A 27875-nucleotide genomic window follows, 5' to 3' on the forward strand; every position below is an offset into this window, starting at 1 on the left:
TCTGCCAATCTGAAGACATCATTTGGGAACTTGTGATGGGCTTTTCCTCCACAGTCTTCTGATGTTTTTTGGACAAAAACAAGTAATTGAAATAACCATTAGTTGAAACTTAAATCATTAAACATTTAGATTTCTTTAAATTCTAATACAAGAAGGGAAAAAAGAGAAGCATCTTGTATTTAAACTACAGCAAATCTAAACCACAACATCCAAACCAAGGACCTGTTGCTGTGTTGATGTCCTTTATGTTGTTTTATTGTCTTGTTGTTTGTTGTCTTTATTTCTAAATATGTCTCAACATGTTTTTTTTCCTGAAAAGAATACGTGTGTAATGCATTCACTTCTTCAAAGTTAGAAAACTCTTCTTCACTTTGTTTGGCGGAGAATCTACAGTGAAGGTCAGCAGGATGGTACACATGTGATAGATGTTGCAAGCATCCAATTAAGCTTCCTTAATAGAGCCATTTACCAACTAAAATGCTGAATCACGGAGGTTTAGTCATCCTGTCTTCCCTTACACGGCATACCAACAAACTATGTGGATGCATAAAGCAAGAAGCTGCTACAGCACGGATACACAACACACAGGATCAGCCTATGTAAAAAACAAAGAAGGGAAATCTGCATGATATGTATGTCTATAAAGAGAGCAGGTTTAAAGATCCTCCCACCGTTACAGGCGAATCCATCATGCTTTCACATAAGTTTTCAAAGAATATAAAAGTACTTCTCTTGCAGGTAATCACCTTATCAAATTTTGACATGCATAATACCGCGTAATACTTTCAAAGGCATGCATCTATTAGTCAGAAGAAGGATTGATGAGGTCTGAGTCCTGGAGACGGCAGAGCACATTTTACGCACGGTGCCAGTCTGTTACACTTACACACCAGCGGCCAGATGAGGGAGACATACGGCTTCGGGACATGTCGAAGTATCCCGAGTAATTTTTATAAGATTTCATTACCTCTTTTTTCAACTGGAAATACAACACAGCAAAGCGCGCTGCTGCTTTCGTCTGGTGAGAGCGTTTAAAGGTTGTTGTTTTTCTTAGAGAGGAAGCGACAGTTCAAGGGGGGGGAAATCTGGGTCCGACTGTGTGCTGGGCGTTTATGATAAAGCGTGAGAAGCGTACAGTCCGTCAGTCAGCACTCAGTCATCCAGTTCAACATCACTCTCCTCCACTGAACTCCAGCTGTCACCTCGTGCTCTCCGCGCCTGCTCGACTTGGCCAGGTAAGAAAAAAAAAATCACCGATTCAGATTTACTGAAGTCATTTGTGAAAAGTGAGTGAGTTTAAGTTTCTGACGTGTCGGATTCTGATAGACATGCGTTTCCCAGAGCTGCCACTGTTGGCTTTTTTGGGGGGTGAAAAAGTAAGTAATGGCGAGGTCTAAAAGACGACTATGGAATTCAATTCGACACTGTAAATGAAAAAAAGCGATAGTCTTTCAGAATAATGCAGAAATCAGCCAATGTGTGTTTCCTGGGTGTTCATTTGCACATATGTTGCGTGTACAGTAGACCGTGAACATGTTCCATATAATATTTTTTTAATACGACATATATCATATCATATAAAGCCATAACGTTTGTTTTTCATATTAATGTCTAATTACATAAATCCCAGAATTAAAAAAAAAATATATAAAGTGCCAGATACACCAGAACTACAAAATATGTGTTTATGAAGTTGTGTGTGACTGAATAATGATGCAAGGTGTCTGCACATTGCTATGTACATTTTGCCTACATTTAATTCGCAGGTTTTTGTATTTTTTGTATTTTTTTTAAGTTGTACCTTTTATAGCTGTTACGAGATGTTTGAGTGGCCATGCTTTAGATGAAATCGCTTTTTTTCCTGTCACCTGTACAGAGTGGCACAGCTCCTTTCAAAGCCATCCTTACCCTCTGGCCCCCCTCCTCCTTCCTCCTGTTTCCAAATGCTCTCCTTTGAAGCGATGATGCCCCATCTGTCATATGTGAGCAAAGAGAGACCATGCTCTGCTCTTCTCAATTACTGAATTCTCCTCATGCCAGCTCCGGTGGGACAGGAGGAGGAGCAGGTGGGTGGCAGTCAGTTCGATCAATCAACATGAAATATTTAGCTTTGAATATACACATCATTTACTGCTGCTGCTGCTGTCCTTGTTAGAAACATCCCGAAAAGAGTTGGGGCGTTTGTCTGAAGCGTTTTCTAACTGGGACCATTTGTGCGCCGTGACACAGTTCCTGATGAGAAATTGGGCCCTGTGTATATTCAGGTGACACCATCTTTAAAAATAAATAAAAACTATAGCCTGTACGGAGACCGGAGGGGTATCTGAAATTATTATCATGATAACTGAGAGGGGAGGGGTGAGTGGATGAAACTGTATTAAATGTAGCGCCACAGCCGTTTTCTCATTATGCTGCAGTAAATTCATACAGCTTACATGACAAAGCCTTGCTTGGCAACTTTCTCCCCTGATAGAGGCACTTGTTTGAACATGAGGCTCATGATTTGAATATCTGTAATCCATGCTGAAATCAACAGGCCAGATGAACTTTTTGGCACCCTCTTACCACCACACTGAGTAGGATTTTCTCCCCCCAAAAATGCCTAAGCTAACCTAGATTTAGGCCTAAAATCCCATGAAAGGGAAAAAAAAAGAGGCAAAAGTTATTTGATTTGTCTTTCCCATGCGGGGCCCCCAGAAACTCTTGAACTTTGGAATCTTATCAGAGAAAAATCTGAACCTTTTCAATCACTGAAAACTCTTCAGGAAACTTTTAATCTCCTAAGTGTCTGCCTTGTGATAATAATATCTCTGTGATGTTGCCTCATGAAATTTGCCCGAGTACCATGGCCTTAAGTATTTGAGCTATGAGGCAATACAGTGAAAAGCATAGCCCCCTCATATGAGAACACAACAGTGAATAATTAATAACCTTGCTCCCAATTCCAGGAAAACAATAGCATATTGTAGGAACACGGCACTAATTTAACTAGAGGAAGAAAAAAAAACCAGTCGACAACTTCGACAAAATGTGGAATGCATCGCCATTGTTATGAAGAATGTCTGCATGAGTTTTTGGTCTAGTTATTGTCGCAGCTTTGCACACTTTCTATACTGCTGTGTATTTACTGTAGTGTTGCATGCTGTATGATATTGTAGTATAATGTTGTTTGCCTTTGAGATTAATCAGAACCCATTAAATACCCCTCTCTCACCTGCTGGCACTATGTGAGGTGGAAGTGCACATGCAGGAAGCTATTTTCCACAGGCCTCCTCTCTTGGCTGTCAGCTCCCATTAAGGGGGAAGGTGTCATATCTGTAACACAGCTGAGTGCAGATGGCAGAGTGGAGGGGATGGCTCACCGATTTAAACAATGATTAATGAACAGAGATGGAAAACAAATTACATTGGACTATTGGAGGCAGGGAATTGTTTTTATGAAAATGTTAATTGTGTCTGCCAGGCTGATACCAGGAGTGGGGGAAGGGTGGAGTGAGGGCAAGGCAAGGAGGCAACCAAGGGGCTACTGATAGGACGACTACTGCTCCCCTGGCTCAGATTATCGGCATGTCTCAGCATGCAATGTTTAATACCAAACCTTACCTTTAAGACCTCTAATGTGCTGTAACGTTCAAGGTTTGCCTTTTTACGATGAACCCCATGAAGAATTGTCGCCCACCACTGCACCAATTAGCGTTATCTTTAATAATAAGTGGTTGTAAGTGACGAGAGAAGGCGCCCTGTTCTAGTTGTAATTATTGCAGGCGGGTGCAGCTGCACTACTTAGGGAGATGATGATAATTATTTTTCATTTTTTTTTTTTCATTGCGGGTTGATTATTTAAGAGCATCATACACTCATCAGAGTAATCAGGAGAGAGTGATTAGTGAAAATCCACGAGGCTAACAGCTGCCACATTAAACACTTGCCTCTGTTGCCAACACACCGAGTCAGAGCCCTTCCACGGGACAGAGACGAAACGAAAGCACTTCACCTTCAACTTCAACGACCACATGTGTTTGTTAGAAAGTCGAGGCTCGGGGCACACGGAAAATAAGAGTAAACAGAGCGACCCATGAAAAGGCATGTTGTCGTGCAGCAAGGTCAACCTTCAATGCTTCAATTCACAAGTACAGGAGCGCCTTGAGGGGGAGTTAAAGTTTGATATGGCATTTTTTTGGAAGTGTGGGAAATAGAGATAGTTACTGCGCTGTGACCTTGCCCTCCTCCTGAATTGTGTCATATTGTATTAAAATGAGTGAATGCTTTGGTGAATAATGGCTGTTTGTTAAGGCCTGTGATCTAACACCCAATCTGATACACAATCCCAAAAAAAAAAAAAACTGTCTCAATTAGAGAAGTGTGCCACGGCCATGTCCGGTGTTCATGCTGCGCTGCTTGCCACTGTGTAAGGCCTGCTAAACTAAGGGCTAATTCTCTTAGCCCAGATGTTGCCTGAGCACAGTCCTGGGATCCCACTGGGTTGATGAGCTCAATCAGTGAAATGATGAAAAGATGATTTTGTCCCTGTAATTACAGTGTGTAAACTACTTAGCTAGGATTGCAAAGGAAGTCATTTTCTAATTACGCTGGTACCCCGTTGTCTAATGGTGGATGTTTTGTTGTTTTAGAGAGTGCGGGAGAGAGAGAGAGAGAGAGAGAGAGAGGGGGATCGAGAGGAGGAATATATGTGTGTGTGTGAGGTGGAGAGAGAGAAAGGGGTGAGAGAGAGTGGAACTTCACAAGGGGTCTGTGCTCGGCTGCTGCGGCTGAAAAAAAAGACCATCATAAGGGCAAGATGGCTGCCAAATGAGAGTTCATTGAATTATCAGCCCAGTTAATGTGCCTTGGATTATGCTCTTTGTTTGTCAGTTTTTTTCCTGTAGATGCCATAGTTTAATGAGATACTGTAAGTGGCATTACCAGACTCCTGCTGTGATTTTGTGATGACTCGTTTAATGACTTTTGTTTTACTGCCTTCAAGTGCTTTAGCAACTGAAAGTAGGCACATCTAGTTTTTCCTCCTTTTCTTGCCATCTCTTTGCAGTTTTGCTGATATTGAGCATGTAAAAGACGATGTACAAACAAAATGACCCTGTCTCTTTAAATGATATAGTGACAAGAATTTACATTGGCAAGCCTGCGGTCCTTGCACCGGAGGGGGGGGTAAGTTGTACTTTTCAAGCAAGCAAAACATGTCAGTGTGTTGCGGACTGAAGAAGCTCCATTCTTTGAGAGCTGTGTGAGTTCCGTTGGAGCTGGTTGCCGTCCTGCAGGGCCCAACCATCTGATGCAGCCTACACCATGTGGATAGGCTTCTCTTGTGCAAGGCATCCCCTATGCACCCCACACTGTTAACACACCCCATCATACGCCAAAGCTTTGTTTGTGTCCAGAAAGAACAGGTGGTCTGTGCAAACAAGAGCAACTGTTTACACATTAGTGATTTAAAATACATTCTATATGCACGTGTTTGCCTGCCTGCATGTGTGTGCGTGTGTGTGCATGAGAGAGAGACAGCATGTGAGAGTGCATGTGCATGAGGAGGAGACAGTGTTTAATTTCCTTGTGTGTGAGCGCCATTGAAAGCATCAGGGGAAGCTCATGAATGCAACGTTTATATACGACACACACACACACTGTAATGAGCCTTTGACACAGAAAACTCATGTAGACTTTTTTTTCTCACATCTTTGTCGCATAATTGTGATTTTTGAACAGTTTTTCTTATGAAAGACTCATGGTAAATTAAGAGTGAGGTTTTCCACCTATTCATACAGGTACAAACACAGCTGGTCACCACTAAGCAGACCTGCTGTTGCAGTTTCTATACCCTGTAGCTTTTAGTATGTCGCCAGAGGAACTTATTTTCCCCCTGTTGCATTCAATGCCACTAATCTGCATTAGTGAATGAGACAAACAAAATTAATCGAAAGCCTACTTTCGCTGACTCCCAAATAACATCACATCACCGCTGCACCACATGCACGACAGATTTATTTTTACGGGGCACAAGCCAGATTTTTTGATAGTTGTAAAAGGAGTGGCATAGATTTACTGCATCCACAACAAATGTGTATGTATTCCTTTATGAGTTCTTTAGCTATTACTCACAAGGAGCTAGTTTGTCAGTGCTGTGTGTGCTCTTTCTGTGCTCTGTACTCCTGCAGTAATGAATGGTGCTGGTTAGACTATTCTGTCTCCGTCAGGCTTTTGGGGGGCCTACAGAGGAGCTCCTATAGGGTTTCATTAATCTGGCTGTCAGAAAGTATATGGGTGCTATCTTTTGTACAGGTCATGGTGGGCAGCTGTGTTACCACTGCCCTCTTCCTTGTACTGGCTCTTCATCTCCTGACAGGGCCGTCCGCAGGATGCCTGGCTGGCGGATTTTGGTGGGTGGGCGCGTGGGTGAAGTGAGACACAGAGGGCATAATGCATGGCAGGGGGCTTTTACTGTCTGCACATAAGCCTGCTCTGTAATAATGAATACAACTGTTGTTATATGCTAACTGGGACAGTCAGGGAATTCCAGGAATTTTGAAAGTCATGATCTCATGTTATGTGATTTAGAAGTAGGCACAAACACATTTCAAAGAATCTGGGACATCAACAGATCTGTATGACATCACCGTATTATTAGTTAGGGTATATAAGGTATGTGTGCATAATTATATATGTATTTCATGAGAATATCATCACTTCATCTGTAATTGTATGAATGAGTGACATTTGTATTAGTGTGTCAGAGTGTATGGGTGTGTATATAACCTACCCTTAGTCCTATTGCAGTCTGGACGTAACAATACAACTTACAATTATAATGCCACAACGGAAAGCTTTCTCTTACTTTCAATTTTTCTTTTTCTTTTTCTCCTTCTTTCTTCTCATTTGTTGAGTTTTTTTTATCTGGTGATATTGTTATTATTCTCCTATATATATATATATATATATATATATATATATGTGTGTGTGTGTGTGTGTGTGTGTGTGTGTGTGTGTGTGTGTGTATCCCTTGATCTTGTGTAAAAAAAACTTTACAAAAGACTAGTTGAAGAAGAAGGGCACTCGAGAGAGCACAGACTTCCACCAAGGCCATGGCCCCCCATATTTCAAGAAAATAATGCGTGTATCCACCCCATGGTTTGGATCTGCTCCAAAATATAATGAGTTATTCCTTGGGCCATGCTAAACCCTTCCACCAAGTTTCATAAAAATCATCTTCCCGTAATCCTGCTGACAGACAAACCAAACCGAAAAACATAACCTCCTCTGCGAAGGTAATGACCCATCTTTCCTTCTTGGCCAGCACACTAGCTAATTTAGTAAACTTGAACACATCCATTCCCATTTTGATCATCTGAATATCTTAGGACCATTTCACGGAAAAAGTATACGGTTAAATAATCATAGTATGTTCAATACAAAAGGAACACTATATGTTTAAGACAGTCAAATGTTTCATCTGATTGTCATCAGATATGCAGTTTATATTATCACACTGCCTATTTGTTTTTCCACCGCTACTCTCTTACAGATCATTTTTATTTTAGGTTACATAAGGTAGCTTACTGTAAGTGTTGGTTGCAGTATCATGTAGCAGTTGGTGATGCATTCATTGTGGCTTTCAGCTCAACCCTCCACATAAATTATTAATGCTTTTTAACTGCTGTTAAAAAGAAATATGAAATATGCACTTCTGATCTATAAATTTCATTCCAGTGTCACCGCTCTATGGATTTACAATATTGCCCATCCATCCTAGCTGACAATATGCTGCAACTACAAAGTAAAAAGATTACACTTCCACCCTCCTGTAGATTAAATACTGAAATACAGAATCCTATAGTCTGCCTGCAGTAAAAATAACTGTAACGATGTTTGATATCGTCAGATCCGAAATCATCCGGAATGCACAGCTCCCGTGGCTGGTTTAATTGTGTATGTGTCACTTTTTTTCCCTTTTATTGGCTGTGCTAAATCACACCTGCTCCTCGCTCGTCTACGCGCGGCCACACCTAAGAGGCGCTACTGTGACACAATGCTTAATAACAATCAAGCGCTCTCTCAATCTGCACCAAAAAAGATCCTAATCCACTGTGACAGAGAAACACCTGATGGCCCTGCATACCGCTCCCATCTCCAGCAATTCCTCCATAACATAGTACACACACACACACACACACACACACACACACACACACACACACACACACACACACACACACACACACACACACACACACACACACACACACACACAGAGTGCTGAAGGTTTTATGCCTCCTTCTTATGCTTAGTAAATCAGAGGAATACCACTTTAACAAATATGAAGTGGATCTAGTGTATGCTCACTTTCTCCCTGTCAGATATGATTAGGTCAGGTCTGTATCCTTACATTGATCTCAGTGCAGAGCAGACAGGCTGCTCACACCCGCCACGGCTGTAGGCACGTCAGCTCTTTATCTGTGTGGTTTTGTGTACAACATTTTCATGACTGACTGAGGTTGCTATGGACTATAGGCAGCAGCAGCAGGTGGCTCAGACTCTTTGTCAAGACATTTAATTAAGGAGGCCTTTATTTACAATAAATCTAGTGCCTTGATTTTGAATAAGGTTGTGTGTAGCTTGGGCTGCTCTTTTACTACTTGCCTCACTCTCAGCTAGCTATTTGTGACAGACAGGTAAGTGAGAGGATATTGCTTAATAAAAGAAATGCAACACATTTATTGACAGTCAAAGTTATTTGATGCTGCAGACGCATTGAAGTTCAGTTTGATCAATCATTATTGATTGGGTGCAAACTTCAAATTGGATACACTGTACAATATTACACATCCAAGGCTACAATACAGTAATGACATTAATAGAGGCAAATGCGATAATAGCTCAAATGACCGTAATCCTTAAAAGCGGGCGGGGAGGGGGGAAACATCCTCTCTCCCCCCCCCCCCCCCCCCCCCCCTCTGTTTTGGCATTAGTTCTAAGAAACACCAGGTTAAGAAATATGAAGTGGCTCTGCTGTATTATAATACAATTTACTCACTTTTTTCCTGTCAGATATGATTAGTCAGTACGGTTACATCGATTTCTGATCTGCAGCTCAAAGCAGGAACACCAACTACTGCTGCCAGCCTGCCAGCCTGCCAGCTTTTTATCTGTGTGGTTTTGTGTACATCATTTTCATGACTGACTGAGGTTGCAGTCCAGGATGATGTAAGCCTGTGTTAATTCAGTGTGGACAGTGCAAGCTTTGTTCTGTGCCCTTTGGTGCTGCACTAGAGCTGTGCAGGGCTCGCTTATGTGACCTCTACCATTGTAGCTCGATGTGAATTTGAAGCTTTGTTTTGCTGCAGCATTTGAATAAAAAAGAAGAAGAAGGGGGAAGCTGGGCAGGGGAGAAGTGAAGCATATTTTAGCTTTCCATTTTGATATTCTTCCTTTAACTTTAGTTTGCATTTTTGCATCATCAAGTTGTTTATTTCCCTTAGTACTCCTTTGACATAATTATCCTGGTTTTAGGTTTTATTCAAATATGCAATAGACCTGCTGAAAAAGCTTAACTATTTTACTTTAATCTTTTTTTTTTAAAGCGCAGATTTGTGAAATGCAAAGGAAGGGCAGGTGGAAGCAGACAGTCTTTGATGTTTGTGCTGCCTTAGTATTGTGTGTCGGTACAAAATGAGATCAAGACAAAGATTTTCACCTTACCCTTTAGTAAAGATGAGATATTTGTTAAAGGAAGCCTTTGTGGTTAGATTTAATCAGCAGTTTTTACAGTCTCCTACAATATTCTGAAACCACAGGTAAACATTAACACAGGATGATGAGAGTCAGAACCTACTTTGCTCTATTTCCTGACCTATTTGTGGTGCATTACTGGCATTATACAGCAGCTGCAAAAGTACAGAGTTAATTGACAGCTTAGAGCCCCACTGATTCACCTGTTCTTGGGCTTTCCAAGCTCGAAATTAATGTGTTTGAATCATTTATTTGTTTTGGCAGAATTAGAATACACTCAATTTTCCTTTTGTTTTCTCTTTAGGTCTGAGCTACAACAAGCAGACATTTCATCTGAACAGCATGCATCCACATCCTGTTTCAACTGAGTGAGTGCAAACAGTCAGCACACAGTTCACTGCTAACCTCCCGACCGTCCCACACAGACACCCCTGACCACCATACTGTAACATCAGCCATTCCCTGAAAGGACAGCTTCATTACCCCGTCCACCCACCCAATTAGGAGCCAGATGGCGCTTCTGGCCAATCAAATCATGGATGCAAGGATTCTCAGCAGCATGAACGGGAGAGCAGAGCTTTCCCAGTTCTTGAGAGTCACCAATCAAAGCATCGTCTCCCAGGTAAATTCCACCCAGGATGACAGCCGCAAGAACAGGAAGTATCCCTGCCCGTTGTGTGGAAAGCGCTTCCGCTTCAACAGTATACTTTCCCTTCACATGCGCACACACACTGGCGAGAAGCCCTTCAAGTGCCCATACTGCGACCACAGGGCTGCACAAAAGGGCAACCTGAAGATACACCTTCGCACTCACAAGCAAGGCATTCTGGGTAAAGGCCGTGGGCGAATTAGAGAGGAGAATAGATTGCTTCATGAGCTTGAGGAAAGGGCAATATTAAGAGACAGGCAGACGCGAGCTGGTCATGTCAGCAAACAACAAATGTCTAATATAAACCAAGTTGAAAAGCCACTACTGTTACAGACTGTCCCAACACAACCCCCATTCTTCACCAACTCAGTAGCTGCAGAGAGCCAGCCGCACACTTCCACATCCCCTGAGGTGACTACCATCCCTGATGATCCCATCCAGCCCCAACCCACTGGCTTCCGCTGCTCATTCTGTAAGGGAAAGTTCAGGAAGCAGCAGGAGCTTGAGCGCCACATCAGGATCCTACATAAACCGTATAAGTGTACCTTGTGCGAGTTTGCTGCCTCACAGGAGGAGGAGCTCATCGGCCACGTTGAGACAACACATATCACGGCTGATTCGGGCTCAGGGCAGAGGCCTGCGATGGGGGCCGGTGAGAAGAAAAAGCCAGCTGGCGAATTCCCCTGCGAGGTTTGCGGCCAGACCTTCAGCCAGGCCTGGTTCCTAAAGGGTCACATGAGGAAACACAAGGACTCTTTCGAGCACTCCTGTCAAATCTGTGGCCGTCGTTTCAAAGAACCCTGGTTTCTCAAGAACCACATGAAGGTCCACCTCAACAAGCTGGCTGCTAAGCGTAATCTCCCAGCTGAGCATGAGACCTCTGTTAGCATGAATAGCCTAACACAACACCAGAACAACCTCTACTCGCAGTACATCACCCGCATTCACAACAGGTTCCTCACGGCTGAAAGAGCCGACCATCAAGATTACAGCCAGATACTTGCCACAGCAGGCGTTGACATGAAGGTTAGGGAAATGTTAGGGAGGATGATTTCCTCAGCTCCAGGCCCTTTGACAGATGCAGAGAGCTGCTCATTACTGGGTTTAAATCATCTCCACCCTCCACAGAGCTCCACCAGCATGGAATATCTGCAGAAGGTCATGTCTAACAGAGAGACACTCAACAGCAGCAGCAGCTACCCAGGCTGGCAGATCATGACACCAGGGCTGCCTGTTGAACAGCAAATGTTCGGCCCTAAAGACCAGCAGCAGTGCTCCTCTTACCTCACGGAGAGAAGTCTCGCCGTAGACGATGGGAAAGTGTGTCTTGGCGACCCAGACACCAAGGCCATCAGCAGACCCTGTAGCCCAGGCAGCGTGAGTCGTCATGGGATGACAGAGGTCATCACAGAGACGGGGAACTCCCACTCTGGCAGTGGCCTCGACCATCGACCACAATCTTCTTCTCCAGCTACAGGTAATTCAAGTCAAGAAAAGCTAATTATTTTATGAAGGATGTTTCAAGATCTTGTTTAGGAGGAGTGTGAAGATAGCAGGTTAATGTTCTTTCCAAAGTTTGACAAAAATAACCCTCATAATGTCCTCAGGGTTTAATGATTGACACTGTGCAGTTGCATTAAGTGAAAACTAGGATCCAGTGTTTATGGAGCTTGACCCATACAAGGAATTAAAAGTCAGAATATCTTGGCCTGTGCTGCTTCGCTTTTGACCATTCTTATAAAAAATACATTTTAAGTTTAACCAAGAGGCAACCTTCCACTGCAGAAGAGCCTTAAACCTGCATTCTTTCTGATAGCCAGCAGGGGGCGACTCCACTGGTTGCAAAAAGAAGTCAGATTGTATTGAAGTCTATGAGAAAATGACCCCACTTCTCACTGATTCATTACCTCAGTAAACATTTCCCTAATGAGTTTCAATCACTAGTTTCAAGTCTTCTACATCATGATGTTCATTTAGTAAATGATGGTCCCATTTAGAGTAATATAGACTGATAAAGCAGGGTAGGATTTAAGTCATGGCATCCTTGTGATTGACAGTTCGCTAACACAGTGTCCGATTTGGGTGCTCTCCATGTTTTCGTCTTAGAACTTTCACAGTGTGTTTTCAGTTCATGAAAGTTAATTATAACATTTTGTTCTCCCAAAAATGTCTTGTTCCGCATTCCAAAAACCAATGGATGATGCCATAATTATTTTTTATTAAATAATATAAAGAAAGATGGTCAACATGTCAAAACCGAGGCTTCAAAACCGAGTCTAACACATAGTCCAAAAACCAATGGATGATGCCATTGTAACTACTTCCACTTCTTATGTACAGGTTTAAACCTAAATGTTTGTGCCTTTTGCCTTTAATTGACAGTAGAGAGACAGACGGGAAGTGCAGGGAGGGAGATGTCTCCATCTGGATTTAAACCAAAACGTTGTACTTTTAATGGCTTGATCTATCTCTTGCAAGTCCCCCAAACACTTTGGAAGTAACATACTGAATCACTGGAGTGTCCCTTTAATATTTTGTCAATTTCTTGCATGTTACATGTTTCTATTCTGAGAATTGATATGAGGTAAGATGACAGACCTACAGACAGACCTTATTACAACGCACTAATTAAATCAGCTTACAACAAAGGATCATATTCCTGCATCTAATAATCTTTTCTCTGTTTTCTTAAAATAAAATAAAAATATAGCAGTTAAGTGACAGCTTTGGCCTCATCTTTCTTCCCACTTAGTGTAGGTGGACATGAAGCGCAGGGTCAGCAACACCACCACAGATATTACTGTCATCCACAAGGACTTTGTCTTCCTTTAAAAGATAATGGCATCATGTTGAATTGTAGGGATAATTAGTACCCTCTATTTTATATCCGTCACATCCCCACCCCTTGCCTACGGGGGCACAAGATGTTAATGCATGCCATCTGGTGTTTTTAATGATTTGATATATACCACCCAGTGATTTTTATGATTTGATCTACCACCTGGTATTTTTATTGATAGTCTTCTGTTCCACCTGGTGATTTGGATGATTCGGCGCTCTGGGTAAATGCCTTTCTTGTCATGGCATCCTGCTAACATGTTATCATGGGCCTAAATTACTGCTACAACAGCGTTGTTAAGAGAAGAAAAATAAGCCCAAACGTTTGTTCTGTTTCTTCCTAGTTTAGGAATATGGTTATTTTCCACTGGGGTACTGCTGTTATGTATTTCCAAGTCTGATGCGCTCTTGTGGGATTTGATCCAGCATCCTCTTAAATGATGGCCGTATAGCAGAGATAAATGGATCAGGTCTAATCTCATTATATGTTTTGTTTCCATATTGTACACACATACTGGTATCTGCATATTTACATGTAAATTCTCGGCGTTTACGGCCAAATCCCTCTCTGGTTGCTCTTTAAGAAACATATTCAAGCTCTGTTGTTTTTACTTTCACTCTTCTCCCCTATCTTCGAGACCATACGGTGTCACTTCCAGAAACATTTATGATAGCTGGCTTGCTGAGGATTTGAGTGCACACAGTTCTGGGATGGCACATTCAGTATCAGACTCTAATTTCAGTCAATATTAAGCATGGAAACTAATTCATTGTAAAGGTCAGGCGTCATTGCTTTAGTCAATGATGGATCCGGCAGGCTCTCTCTCCCCCTTCCCCTCCTCTCCTCTCTGTTCTTAGTCTTGTGTAATGGTAGACTCACTCTGGGGGCTTAGCACCGCATTGTTTAGCTCTGACAATATATCCCAGAGACCTCTGCAGCTGCTCCCTGCGCTCACAATGACAGATTAATTAACACAATCACACGCTGCTGGCCCTGGCTCAACACACAGGTCTGCTGCGGGACAGATAGGTAAATCCTACACATATGGAGAACACGCACCACTTGATGAGGGTTTAATAACAGGGATAAGTTTTTTCGGAGGTGGGGGGGTTGTAACTGATCAAGTCTGTCTGTCTCGATGGTTGGACGTGGAGGACGAGAGAGGGAGAGAGAGAGTGAGTGTTTTCTAATTCAGGAGAGCGGAGATGCTGAGGAAGAATTACTACAGCCAGATGTTCAGCTTGAGGAACATTGATTAGTCCAGAATTACTGGCTGCATTATTCATAGTCAGCCTATGGTGGTCATGAAGTTATTGATGTTCTCAATATGGATAGCAAATATAGTACAGTCATGGCTGTCAGAGTGAGCGACGGCTTCTTTGCTCGATACATCCAGATACAGTGCTAGATTTAGATTTTGAACTACAAATACCCGGCATCTTAAATGAGAAGATCACGCTTTCATTTCAATAGAAGGCGTGTGTTGCAAATTACTTCTCTCAATATCTCATCAACAAATTTGAAGATGCACTTTGACTTTAATTATAATCTAAGATTAAGACTAACGACGTCTTCTTAAAATGATAAACTAATGAAGGGTGCATGCTTCAGGCCTCTGACCTACATTGGGTCGGTTAGATTCCAGCTCAGAATAAAAAACATGCCTAACAAACATAAAATGCTCTGACAGTTATTAATTAGTCCCATTCAATACTCTTAACCTCAAGGTCAGTGGGCAGACACCATGTAATGATGTTGTCCCCACATGTGTTTAGTTCCTTATTCCGTGCTTTTACACTTCTTTTACTGTAAGCGTTACAGCTAAGAGAGCCTGGAATGATAAGCGTCTGTAAAACTGTGAACGGTAATATGAGCAGCGGTTTACCCAGAAACATAGATAAAGCAAGCAGCTGAACAGAGTATCACTTTTCATTTGGCTGTTCCAGTTACATCCGTCTATTCTTTGTGATTGCTGACAGTAAAATCCTCTTTTAACCAAAGGGTCCTTATCTAACTGGGTCCCAACTAATTCTGCTCTTATTCAGAGATCACAGTCAGTCTGACTGGTTTGTCTAAACTGATTACCTGTTGGCTTTCCTGTCTCCCTCTCACTTCGTCTTTTAATCCTCTTTTTAATTATTATTGCAGATATGAGGCTCAAATTAAGCTCAAAATGCTTGTTTTCCTAGCATGCAGATAAAAAGATTTACCCAGGGAGTTCTGAACACCTGCCTTGAAATATTGTTCCACCGTCTCCTGAATGCCATTTGGCTTAATTGACTTGGAAACGTCCCAAATGCGTCATTGACTATGTGGTCTAATTAATATTAATAATATATGCTATTATAAACATCAAAGAACATCTGGTGCCCCTGTTTTTCTCACCAGTCTTGTGTGTGACTCTCTCGCTCTCACTCTGTTTCATCTTAAACCAAACCAGCGACCATGTATCTCTGCTTTGCATTTCAGGTGCCTGATTACATATATAGAAAGAGCCAAAACCTCCCTGTATATAGAGTTTGATATCTACAATATACCTGCCAAATGCCTATGTAAGCATACAGCATGTGAGTCCGTGATTGCATTGACGGTGATGTATGGTTGTAAATCTTAAAGCCTATTTCCATATGAAATGAATCACTCGTCCAAGCCCAGCTGCATGTTTTTCCATAGACTCGGCTCACTTGAGGCATTTATTTATTTATTTACCTTTTTCCTCCGCCTTGCATATCCAGTAAGGGCGGATAACTCATACGCATCACTTCATTAGATGCTCTGTGTTAGGTGAGAGAGGCTGGGGTTTGTAATGATGCAGTAATTGGAGTTTTGGTTGATAAATCTAAGCTCTAAAATTACTCCCCTCACATAATGTGAGCCTTGGCAGTGTAAGTAAATCTTAAACTGATTAAGTTAGCATGAACCAGGCAATCACAAAGATGGCACTCATCCAGAGGAAGAGAAAAAAAAAAGGCAGAGTCTTCATTCTTTGTATTGTTTTACAGCTCTCATGTAGGCTGGCAAATGGGTTTAGGAAGGTCCACACTGAAAGATGAGGTCAGATATATGTGTTTTCTGCATTTGGAGCTGGCCGGTAATGTCATCGTAATTAAAGCCGCAGAATAATTGAGATATACTTCGTGTGTCTGAAAGAGTTCCATTAAGCTGTTTGGATTTTTTTTGTCTCTTACTGGAGACGAGGGTGTGGCACTGTTGAAGTCTCTTTCCCGCTCTTGCGCACCCACGCACGTCGCCACGCGCATGCAATGTATGCAGACATTAAATCAAACATACTGCACACGCACACAACACACACACACACACACACACACACACACACACACACACACACACACACACACACACACACACACACACACACACATATACAGTACATACCGGGGTGACTGCCTTCTGTCAGGGGGACGGATTTGCCATTTCAGCAGTGTTCATTAGGTTCAGCTCTATTTAGGTAATATGTGGGTGTTGCTTTATGGGTTTGTACATTTGAAATAGTAAAATAAAAACTTATTTTACTACCATTCACCTCACAAAGGTGAATTTTTCTATTAAGGAGGAAACAAAGTAAAGTAACAACTACAGATCATTAGATTTAGATTTACCTCAGAGAATTGCCTCAGGGTCAGATCTTGAGGTATACGAAATTGATATTTCTTTGGCGGGGATGAATCACTGTTGTAACTCAGATATTAGTCCATTAAAGAAGAACAATAAGGCATCAATATGCATAGAATTAAATTAATGGTGGTGGGTTTATCTCCCTATCCCAGACGCATCCCTAAAAGACACAGTATAATGTATGACCTGACCTTCAAATGCCAGGAGAGTGTTGGGCAATAAACTGCCAATATTTGTGGCTTAATGGCGTCGGATGACTTTTACTGTAATTGGAATGGCAGCGAAACAGCTGGGCTGTTTAAAGACAGTGCAAGGCTGAGGTCTTAGACAATCACTAACTCAAAATGGTCACATAGAGTGTGTTTAACCCTGGAGGGAGTTTCTGTGATAGCTAATGATTAAACTGTAGGTAAACAGAGGGAAGAAGACATTTAAATTACCTTTAATTAAAAGTTATGGTGAGCAGGATCAAATCTTGTTTCCAGATGGATATTTTTCATCGGCTAAATGAGAAAAGTTACCCTCTGTCATTCTCCACAATAATACACTTTGTACTTTTTAAAATATGGCTCCAACCCACCATTTTTCAAGTATGAAGCAAAAATAAACTCAGCTACAATACATGGTGCGGTTAATCAGAACTGCTCACATGTTGGATGTTATTTTGACTGGGGAACCTACTTACTGGTTTTGATGGAATGAGGTTCTTGTCTGCGACATCTGCCTTGTTCTAGTTGCTTTGAATTTGACTGTTTATTATTTCTGGAAGAATCTTGTTTGGTGTTAACATCTTTGGGTGTATTTATTGCACATGGTAGTGGCGTCCATACTGTAAAATGATGGATCACTGGAGCTGAAAGCTGATTACAAGCTTGATTTACTGCAGGGCAGCGCTTAAATCATTCAACTCAGCCTGGTGTGGGATTGCAACATTTTTCATGTTTAGACAACAGTTGTTGGTACATACTTTTCTCAGAACAGAATGCTCTGTATATGCCTCATATAAACATTGTTTCCTAATTTGATTTGGATTGTATTATGCCTTTGCTGTTATTGTCTGTGTTAGGTGAGAAAGTCTACAGGTGTCCACTCTCCAGTGACTACACGGCTGCACAGACAGCCTCCCTCGGCTTCCATCTGGATCGCTACCACTTCCCCCACTGGCAAAACAGCAGAGATCTTTCTTCTCCACTGCAGCCCACCAGCAGCAGCAGCTCCAGCCCCAACCCCAAGCTCAGACCGCGATCCAGGGAAGACTGGAGCCCAGCCCACTACCTTGGTCTGGAGAGCCACAGTGAAAACGCCCTGCTCATTAACAAGCAGCCCGACCTCGCTGACAAAGACACAGGTGTAGACGGCTCTTTATCTGCTCAAACCAGGAAGTCCCAGTACGAGCCTCTAGATTTGTCTGTCAGGCCAGAGTCTGTCATGTCTCATTCAGGCATGTCTCCGGCTGTACTGGTACAGATGTCAGGCGTTTTTAGTAATGGACTCTCCTCCCTTACCCGCCGACTACCAAGTTACTCTAATGCCGCAGCTGAACTCGGTGTGAAACCCACATATCAGTGTGACCTTTTGGTGCAGGGAACAAAAGGTGAAATGAACGTGCAGAATGCCGGCTCGGCCGGTCACGCCGGTAAAGGTGAATTTGAGAAATCCGAGCAAGGGAGGGAGGATGAAAATGATGATGCTGCCACGTGGAAGGTGCTGAAAAAAAAAATCCTGGATCCCGAGGAGCTGGGGCAGGCTGATTTCCAGAGTCCTGGTGAGAAGAAGCACGACAAGCTGGGACCTTGGGGCAGAGCTGTGGCCGAATCTCCCATCTCCTCTCTGGAGAACTTGACTCCAGGACAAGCAGATCAACTCCAGCACCAGGGCGGCCTGCTCTCCTTCCTCAGATCCCAGGGGAACCTAGGCAGCGCACACAAAGCCAGTTTGAATGATGGGGGGAACATGGAGACAGATGTTGCATCAGGTGAGCATCAGCTTATATCTTATGTATGTTAAATGCAGCTGTCACTGTAACCAATATGAAGCCAGTGCTGCTTTCAAATTTGAGAGTATCTATTGCCACCTAGTGGACAAAGACTGGTCCTTTCTTCTTCTTTTTTTCCATCTTGTTATCTCCTTTCAGATGCTTCGTACCACCCCATGTGAATGTGATAGACCACTGCAGATGGCCATATAACAATATTACAATAGGTTAACTTAATTCTAAATATAAGTGGCTGACTATCGTGCATTATGTTGTGAGCGTCAACAAAAAGTTTTGGCAGTATATCCACCGTCATCACCTGACACAGGAAGCGTGAAGAGTGAGTGTGAGTGTGAATAAATCCTGCCAATTACAAACAACACCCTTCCTTTATAGCACTTAAGTTTTTTTCTTCCTCCCAGATCTTATCTCTGATCTCAAATAAGGTCTAAAGAAGACACAGGTGTGTGCCACTGATTACCCCTACACTTTAAAGGATGATATAATCTTCTTGTGTGATAGGTTACAAATCACCCAAGCCAATGGAAGCCCACTGATGGAGAGGCTTAAGCTCTTGTGCTGGTGTGATATGCTTGCTGAGTGCAGATTTAATAATGCTGTCTCTCAAGAGAGGGAATCCAACAGCTGGGGTCTTTGATATGCATGTATTATGAGTGCAACATGATACACCTTCCCTCTGATCCCCCTCTTATTCAGAAACTCAATATGTTCATGTGAAAGACAGGAAAGTGCCTGTCAACTCCATTAGGGATTAACATCTGTTCGCTTTCTTTATGATTCTAACAGCAAGATGTAGTTTTCTATTTGATTGTACAGATGGTTATTATAATATGCCGAAAAGCAGCCCTCTCCTTCAACTCCTGTCACGGCGATCGCGCCGTTCATGTTTCTCTCTCACATTTAATGCGCGAAAAGCCATTTAAATTACAAAAACAGATAGAAAGCTGGCCGTTTTGAGCCGTGGTCTTTGAGGGAACCTCGTGTTTTAAAGAACAATTTGCACCATTAAACCATTTGTTTAACCTCAAACACAGCATATTATATTGTGACTATTGCTTGTGTTTCTCAGTAATCTGATCAATGTATCTGTTTTTGGCTCGGAGTTATTTCAAGCATCTCTTGCCTTTTGATTGCTGCAGATTGATCCTCCATATTTTATCCCTCTCTCCCCGAGAGGAGGTAGATGCTGTAGACACAATAAACACCTGTCAGTCAAACTGGACATTGAGACGAGTATCTGACATTGAGAGTCCATCGAGCGTCCTCTAAAACGGAACTAAGCAGGTGGCCCAGCAGCCTGTCCTGTCTGCAGTGCTGACCAGGTGGCTTTGTCATGGGGCTGTCTCCTGTTGCCCCCATCCTCTCCATACTGTATGGCACGTCGAGTGGCATGGTGACATATTGCCGGGCAGTTTGGACATGGAGTGATGTGTTTGTGATGACAGTTCAGGTCAGCTCCAATGTGCCAGCAGTGGTAATTGGCCAGATGGTGACCTCTGGTTGAACCTGTCTGCATGCTCATTAGTCTCACTGAGCAGTCCCTTGTGTTTTTAAACAGAAAAACTCTCTTCTCTGCACTGCTTTCATTACACCACTAGATGGCAACATTTACTACTCTAAGTGTTAAGCTGTGATAAAGCCTCTACATATTTCTGTACCAGGTATTATGGCATGCCTTCATTTTTCACAGGCAGAATTAGGACAACTATTTTTTTGAGAACACAGTCATGTGGCGCCACAGATGCCTTGAGGTTCGGAGTGTTATCTAACTTTAAGCCAGTTAACTAAACCAGCTGTGTCTCCTGCGACATCAGATCAGGCCTCTTAGACGCATGAGAATAAGTGAATATGAGAAGATCGATAAAGAAAGGATTAAGAATGAAAGAACAACAGAGAGTAGAGAGAAAGAAAAGGCCCGGATTTGAAAGGTTGAAAGGGGTGAGTCATTATCTCATTGTCTGACCTCTGTATACCCTCCGTGGAGAGGGTGACAAGAGAGCGAGAGAAAACGAGAGAGAAAAGGAACGAGAAAGATCACCATAGATGGAGATAGATGGAGCGACAGCGAGGTGAAAGAGGAGCGGTAGTGCGGCTGTCTCCATGAGCAGATGTCGTTTGAGGGCAGCGAGAGGGCAGCGCGGCCTGCCTTTGTGCCTTGCTTCTCCCCATAGAGATAATGAAGGGTGGAGCACTGGGAAGGATGTGCAGTCATCACTCACTGTCTGTGTGCCATCAGAGCTCAGCCCTGTGTCATCCGTCACCATTCAGCTCCTCTGGCCCCCGTCGGCCCCGCCACTGTCATCATGGTCATTATCTCAGCCTGTGACACACAACACACTCTCATCGCACACACACATACACAGACACACACACACAAACACAGGAATACATGCGTGCAGGTGCAAACATATACATGTGTACAAACTTACGAAAATATGCACTTAGGTATAGGGCAGACTATGGTTTAACATTTGTTGATACTAGAGTTTCAATACAGATACCACAATGAAACTTGTTTAGCTTTCTTGACACAAAAGTAGCCACAGTTCTCACATTTTGGTTAAACACAACCCATACAAGAACTTTGCATGAATTCCAGGACTCTTTAAATGAGGAGGCATGGGGGGGGGGGGGGTGACCAAGAACCAGTCAGGGGTAGTGCCCTGTACCGGATTACTGTATAGCCTACTTTCAAAGTCCTACTTATGGCAAGAGTACAAATCTTTACGCTACTGGGAGTTAGATTATAAGACACCACTCTCACATTTGTCTATTCAATATGAAGCTCAGCCAGAAGAAGGTTAGTTTAGCTACCTAGCATAAAGCCTGGAAACATCGAAACAGCTAGCCAGGCTCTGTCTGAAGTTAAAAGTAATCTGCCTACCAGCACCTCTAAAGACTACATCTAATGTGTACATAAACCTAAGAGTAAAAACGACACTTTATTCTGGACTGTTTTTCTGGCGTTTGCAATGACTTTGCTAAAAAGAAGTCTGAGGAGGCAAGAAACACAAGTAGTCAAACGATCATATAGCTTTTAAACAAACTACCATGTTAGCTTAACTATTTGTGAAAGAGAAAGTATAAGGTGAACGATAGAAGTACTACCCAAACTGGCCATTGTAAACATCCATCACAGTTTATAGATCGCCTTCCTGGTTCATCTTTGACCTAGCATACATGCTATAGTTGTGTGCACACACAAGTTTCCTGTGATTTTCCTTAGATAATCAGGCTGTACTGTTAGCTTGTTTACAATCTGTCTGATTGTCTGACTGCCCGTGTTTCTTGTCTGACTTCGTTATAGTGATGTTGCCGTGTTCCCAGATCTCAGCAATTGCTTTGGTGAGTATAATGTTATCATACCAGATGCAAATGATGGCCAAAATTACACAAGGCCCACGTTTTAATAAACCAGAACTGTCATTTAATACAGTCCAATGTCAGTATTATACAGAGTCAAAGTCAGTTATCACTCATTCTGTTTCTCTTCCTTCACTCTTTCTCTCAACACCACACAATCCCACCCCTCTCATTTCCTGTACAGTCTATTTGTGCATCCGTGTATGAGTACGTGTGTGTGTGTGTGTGTGTGTGTGTGTGTGTGTGTGTGTGTGTGTGTGTGTGTGTGTGTGTGTGTGTGTGTATGTTGTTGGTCTGAAGCTGTGGCTCGAGCAGCCTATGAATGGAAGATCATGTGGTGAAGAGATGGATGGCTCTGAGCCCACTGCTGTCTCCTCTAATTGTAAAATATTAGTTACATTAGACTGTGGCCTGTGATTAATGGAACTTATTTGGAGGTTGCCCTCTCCTGGACCTCCCCTCTCCTCTGGTGGGAGGGAAGAAAGAACTACAGACCCAGGGAGACGAGCAGGGAGAGAAAGAAAGAAAGGCGATAAATGCAGAGAGTGGGGGAGACAAGCAGGGCAACAAGCGACTGATGTCGATGCGAGACCTTTTGGCTTATTATTAACTGACGTTATGAAAGTGTAATGGGCTACAGGGTTGTTCACGTCCTCTGGGTGCATTTACAAGATTTTAACAAGATTGAGGGAAATCTGTTCAGTGTTTCAAATATCTATGGATGTGTAAAATTTGGGAAAGTGGGATTTTTCAGTTCACCACATGCTTATTTTTAAAACAGCAATTTAATAAGTGAGATTAAGTGAGATTAAGTGAGTTTAAGACACGTGCAGAAGGAGTAGCAGAATGGTTACAGCGTATGCCACATTGCTGCACATCCCAGGTCCAATTCCAGCCTTGGGACCTTTGTTGCATGTCAAACCAGTCTCTCTCTCTCCCCGTTTCCAGTCTACTCTGTCATCTGTCAAATAAAGGCGAAAATGCAAAAAAAATCTTTAAATGTCCAGTGTGTATAATTTAAGAGCATCTAGTGGTAATGTTGCAGATTGCAACAAACGGAATACATCTCCACTCACCCCTCCCTTTCCAAGCATGTCGGAGAACTGCGGTGGCCTCTATGTAACGTAAAACATGAAATCCCCTCTATAGAGCAATTTTGGGGTTTGTCCAGGCTACTGTAGAAACACGGAGGATGCAACACGGCGGACTGTGTGAAGAGGACCCTCTCCAAATTTAGATATGAATGGCTCCTCCTAAAATATGGAAAACACAACTATTCTTAGATTAAGGTGATTATACACTAATTAAAACATAGTTATGAATATGATATTCCATTTCTGCCAGTAGAGCCCCTTAAATTCTACTCACGGGTACTTTAAGAGATGCACAGAATCAGAGATGTTTATTGTTTGCTGTCTATCACCATGTCCTGTTTTTCCACTTCCATTGATTGAGGCTTGGAGAAGTCAAAGTGAGACAGGTGGAGTTTAACACCACAAACGTCTCTGTACCTGGATTTTGACAAAGCTTTTCTTTTACTATTGTTCCTCCCCGACAGCTCCCCCTCCCTCCCTCAATAAGAATACTATCTCTAACTCACTATCTCTCTCTCTCTCTCTCTCTCTCTCTCTCTCTCTCTCTCTCTCTCCCTCTCTCTCTCTCTCTCTCTCTCTCTCTCTCTCTCTCTCTCTCTCTCTCTCACACACACACACACACACACACACACACACACACACACACACACACACACATACACACACAACCCTCTGTGCCATCCTGATGATATTCAGATGTGTCAGGCCCTATCCTCCCTGACTGGTGTGTGTGTGAATAACTGTGTGTGTGTGTGTGTGTGTGTGTGTGTGTGTGTGTGTGTGTGTGTGTGTGTGTGTGTGTGTGTGTGTGTGTGTGTGTCCTTTACGGCCATCAGGTTATTATACACCAACAGATGGAGCATTACCTTTTATTGCTCACACCGTCTGTGAGTTTTCCCACTTTTCCCCCCAAAAACACCTTTTTTATGTAGATGTGAAAGCGAGTGTTCAGCTGCGTACAGCTGTCTCTGGCTCTGATGAGGAGCATGATAGAGAGGAAGAGGCGAGGGTGGGGTGAAAAGGCTGAGACAGCCCTCAGTTTTTGGGAAGTGATGTCAAATGACATCAGCACATAATGGTTTACTGTAACCATGAATCACAGAAAAACACATTAAAGCGTTAGACAGAGGGGAAAAGAGAAAGTCATTATATGAGGTAACATCTCAAAAATAGTACAGCAGTGAACAAGGACACATGGCTGTCTAGTTAGACAGGTAAATGAGTCATCCAGCACAGTTTTTGTTTTGATCATAGCTACACCTTCAGGCTTTGGTGTCATACTGATATTTTATTGAGGTTAGATAAACTTCTGGAAGCTATTAACGGTATACTTTGTTGTTTGTATCTTAAAGGTACACTCTGTGCTGTGTCATGTAGGTTCACATTATTTGAAGTTGGAGTTATGTAGCAGAAGCTAAAGAGGGGGGGCAGACAGGAAGTTTTGGCATGCCTTGCCTCCCAGCTGCAGACGTCTGTCATTCCTCAACTCAACACTTGTGTGTGTGTTTATTTGTCTGTGTGTGTGTGCTTGTCTGTATGTGTGTGTGTGTGTGTGTGTGTATGTGTGTGTGTGTGTGTGTGTGTGTGTGTGTGTGTGTGTGTGTGTGTGTGTGTGTGTGTGTGTGTGTGTGTGTGTGTGTGTGTGTGGAGCCGTGTTTGTGTTGTGAGCAGGAAATATGTTACAATGACTTCAAACTTGATGTTTTCTTTTATACCTGTTGGCCGATGTGTCAAAGTGTTTTGGTAAAGTTGGAGTGTTAGAAAGTGCAAATTGTTATTATGAGGCCACAGTTTTAAACTGTTATTTTACTTTTACTTTAGCACACTATAACTAATAGGAAACTAGTTTGAGTCCCATTGAAATGTGTATGATTGTATTTCCCACTCTGGAATTTCAGTCCAAGTTTAACTTCCTACCTGCCAACATCTGGTCTAGAAATGACCAAAAAATATATTTAATATCCAGAATTATAAACATAAATTTTTCACAGAACTCAATCTCACTCTGCTTGTTTTCACAAAGTTTTCCCCAGAACATCACTTATTTTTCATCTGAGACTGGGTTTGTTGTTGTAATGCTCATTCCGGCCACACAAGCTAAAGTGCACCACTACCCCCTGTTCTAAACAGGACACAAAGCACTCATGTTTCCTTCCTGGTGAGTTCGGACATGGGGCAGTGGATCCCTTCAGCCCCATGTGTCCGAAACGATTATTAGAATATCAAACACTTGAAAAGATTTAAATTAATTAAGATTAGTGTTACTTAATTTCGATGTACTGAATAAAAAAGAAATCTGTTTTCACAGATTTCACAGAGAAAATAATATCCTGGCAAAACCTTTTTCCCACCTGCTTCACAGAGGAATTAAAAAAACATTACCCTGGCAAGATCTGTTTTTATGTCACCTGTTAAACACAGGGGAGAAAACAAAAAAGATCAGACTAGGAAATGGATCACCAGAATTTTTATTTTCTTACTTGCCTCTCAGGGCTTCCGTACTATACTGTGTGAAACATTCAGTGAAGTTTTGTTTAGAGCCAGAGCTGCTGGTCTGTTTTCTTTCACCTGGCTCACAGTATAAAGTATTAAGTATTGGTATTCTGTTTTCTCTGTCTTTCCCAGCTCGGAAGCCATTCCAGTGCAGGTACTGCCCCTACAGCGCTTCCCAGAAGGGCAACCTGAAGACCCACGTCCTCTGTGTCCACCGCAAGCCCTTTGACAACAGCCTCTACCCCGACCGCCGCCTCCGACGCTCGCACACGCCCCACAGGCCCTCTAGATTGCCTCAGAGCATCACGGGAGATAATTGTGCGGCAGGAAGAGACCATATCGGCATGACATCGCTCTGTGGGACTTGATGTTGCCATGGCAACAGCAGATACAGACAGTTATGTTTATTGTTTTAGCTTCGCCTCTAAGGGGTTAGGATGATTGAAATTGTTAAAAAAAAAAAAAAAAGTTAACAACCAATTGATGTACATTCCAGTGTTTACTTGAAGAGCCACAGTACGTATTTATCTGTAGCAAAGAAGCTGCCTATAATAATAATAAAGTCCGTTGTGATGTGAAAGTGTAGCGAGGGTATTTAGTGCCGTTCATTTTGTCAAAAGTGTCCAAAACGATTTACTTGTGCTTACATGCATCTATCAGTTCAACACTTGTCTGATAGGGAGAATGTACCGTGCCAGCCCAAAGCACTTGTTCTTTCATCCAGTAAATACCCTGTGTTACATTTTTGTAAATATCGCTCGATTTCCCTTCCAGTCCAGAAGTCCTGTCTATCTGTCAGGATATGGTGCCAGATGTTCGGGCTTTAATCGCAGCAGATGTAATGAAGTAGAATGTTGCACATCGGAGCTTCCATTTGTTCTGGATTCCACTCCAGGGAGAAAGCTTCTCTCAAATATAATTATTGCCCATTAACTCTTATGCTTCATGCCTTCGTGCTGGAACAATGCTCAATTAAGGGGAACCAAGAAAATGGAAAAACTGCAGAGATGCATTGATAGTGCATTCCAATCCTTTTTTTCCTACTTCTTTTGTAAATTAAGTGGAACCACCCATGTGTGTATGTACCAGATCTGCCCACCAGTATGAAATAGGCCCAATCAACACGGCTATTAAATGCTGCTACTGCCATGTATGGTAATTTTAGCATGATCCGAGCTGCCTCAGCCTCCTGTGCCAAAAGTCTGCCCGTACACCCAGAGATCACCTTGGGCAGCTGTGTGCCTGTTCAGCCGGGGCCTTGTAGCCACAGCGATGTGACTTTGACTGACAGTCGGCCTGACAACTCCATTCATGCGCCACCTGCTAGCTGTCAATCAGGGTGGCCATCCTGGGGCTATTGACGGAGCTGTCAGCCTGTGTGAGATGTGTCTGTCAAAGCCCACCCACTCTGCCACTCTGTCTCCCTGCCTGGGCAGTCTGACATTCGTTTACTGTCCCCTTTCCATCCCTTCCATCTCTTTCTCTTTCTTCCACTCTGTCTGTCCGTCTCCTGCCTGTTTCCCTTCAGAGACACGACAGCCCCTTAATCCCCGATCCAATCACAGATTCTTTGGGTACACATTTGTCATCCTCAAACCCTCTGGTTTTTGTAATGGACTTCTTCACAAACACTTCTGCAGGTGACTCAGGCCTGATATACATCTGTTTTTTATCACTTCTTCTTGTATTTGCGCTGTACGCCACTGTCACCAATCCTTTTGCTCTTCTATTTTCCCCTTAAATTTCTTTGCCCGCCCTTTTCTTCCTCCTCCTTTGCTCACTCACCCTTCATCTCTCTACCTGACAGGTGACAAGTTCTGGGCCTCCAGCTGACTGGCTAATCGGAGAAGTGTCATACCTGTCAATAGTTTTTCAGAACCATGCCAAGGCACATCAGGCCAGACCAGACCATCTTGTGAGTTGACCAAGGGCACAGACTTTTGTGGCGAGTAGAGAAAATACTCCAAGAAACTCACAGCGTTGTGGAAATTCTGTCACTTGTACCTCTCCAACAGCCCTCTGGATCATCCCTAAGGCCTCATCCTGTCAAACCTCCTAATTAAGCGC

The 27875-nt window shown here is 42.8% G+C and overlaps 1 protein-coding gene across 3 annotated transcripts; it reads left to right on the forward strand.

Moving 5' to 3' along the window:
* The first annotated feature begins 973 nt into the window (after positions 1-973).
* LOC115009159 (zinc finger protein 536-like) lies at positions 974-26391 on the forward strand. Of its 3 annotated transcripts, XM_029432956.1 has the most exons (5): positions 974-1235; positions 10043-11864; positions 17929-18837; positions 22166-22203; positions 25941-26145. In XM_029432956.1, the coding sequence occupies exons 2-5, from the start codon at positions 10250-10252 to the stop codon at positions 25998-26000; spliced, it is 2622 nt and encodes an 873-aa protein (XP_029288816.1). In that variant the 5' UTR covers positions 974-1235; positions 10043-10249; the 3' UTR covers positions 26001-26145. The 3 variants fall into 3 exon arrangements, with proteins under 3 accessions (XP_029288816.1, XP_029288814.1, XP_029288815.1); XM_029432954.1 differs by lacking the exon at positions 22166-22203 and having other exon boundaries at positions 25941-26391; XM_029432955.1 differs by lacking the exons at positions 974-1235; positions 22166-22203 and adding an exon at positions 2052-2066 and having other exon boundaries at positions 25941-26391.
* Positions 26392-27875: the final 1484 nt, after the last annotated feature.

The sequence above is a fragment of the Cottoperca gobio genome, chromosome 6, assembly GCF_900634415.1.
Source record: "Cottoperca gobio chromosome 6, fCotGob3.1, whole genome shotgun sequence".
In the NCBI taxonomy this organism is placed as follows: Eukaryota; Metazoa; Chordata; class Actinopteri; order Perciformes; family Bovichtidae; genus Cottoperca; species Cottoperca gobio.

Excerpts from the sequence above, each read along its gene's own strand:
- LOC115009159 (XM_029432954.1), top strand. The coding sequence starts at position 10,250 with ATGGCGCTTCTGGCCAATCAAATCATGGATGCAAGGATTCTCAGCAGC. Across the intron at positions 11,865-17,928 it reads ATCTTCTTCTCCAGCTACAG|GTGAGAAAGTCTACAGGTGT; the intron begins GTAATTCAAGTC and ends TGTCTGTGTTAG. Across the intron at positions 18,838-25,940 it reads GGAGACAGATGTTGCATCAG|CTCGGAAGCCATTCCAGTGC; the intron begins GTGAGCATCAGC and ends TGTCTTTCCCAG.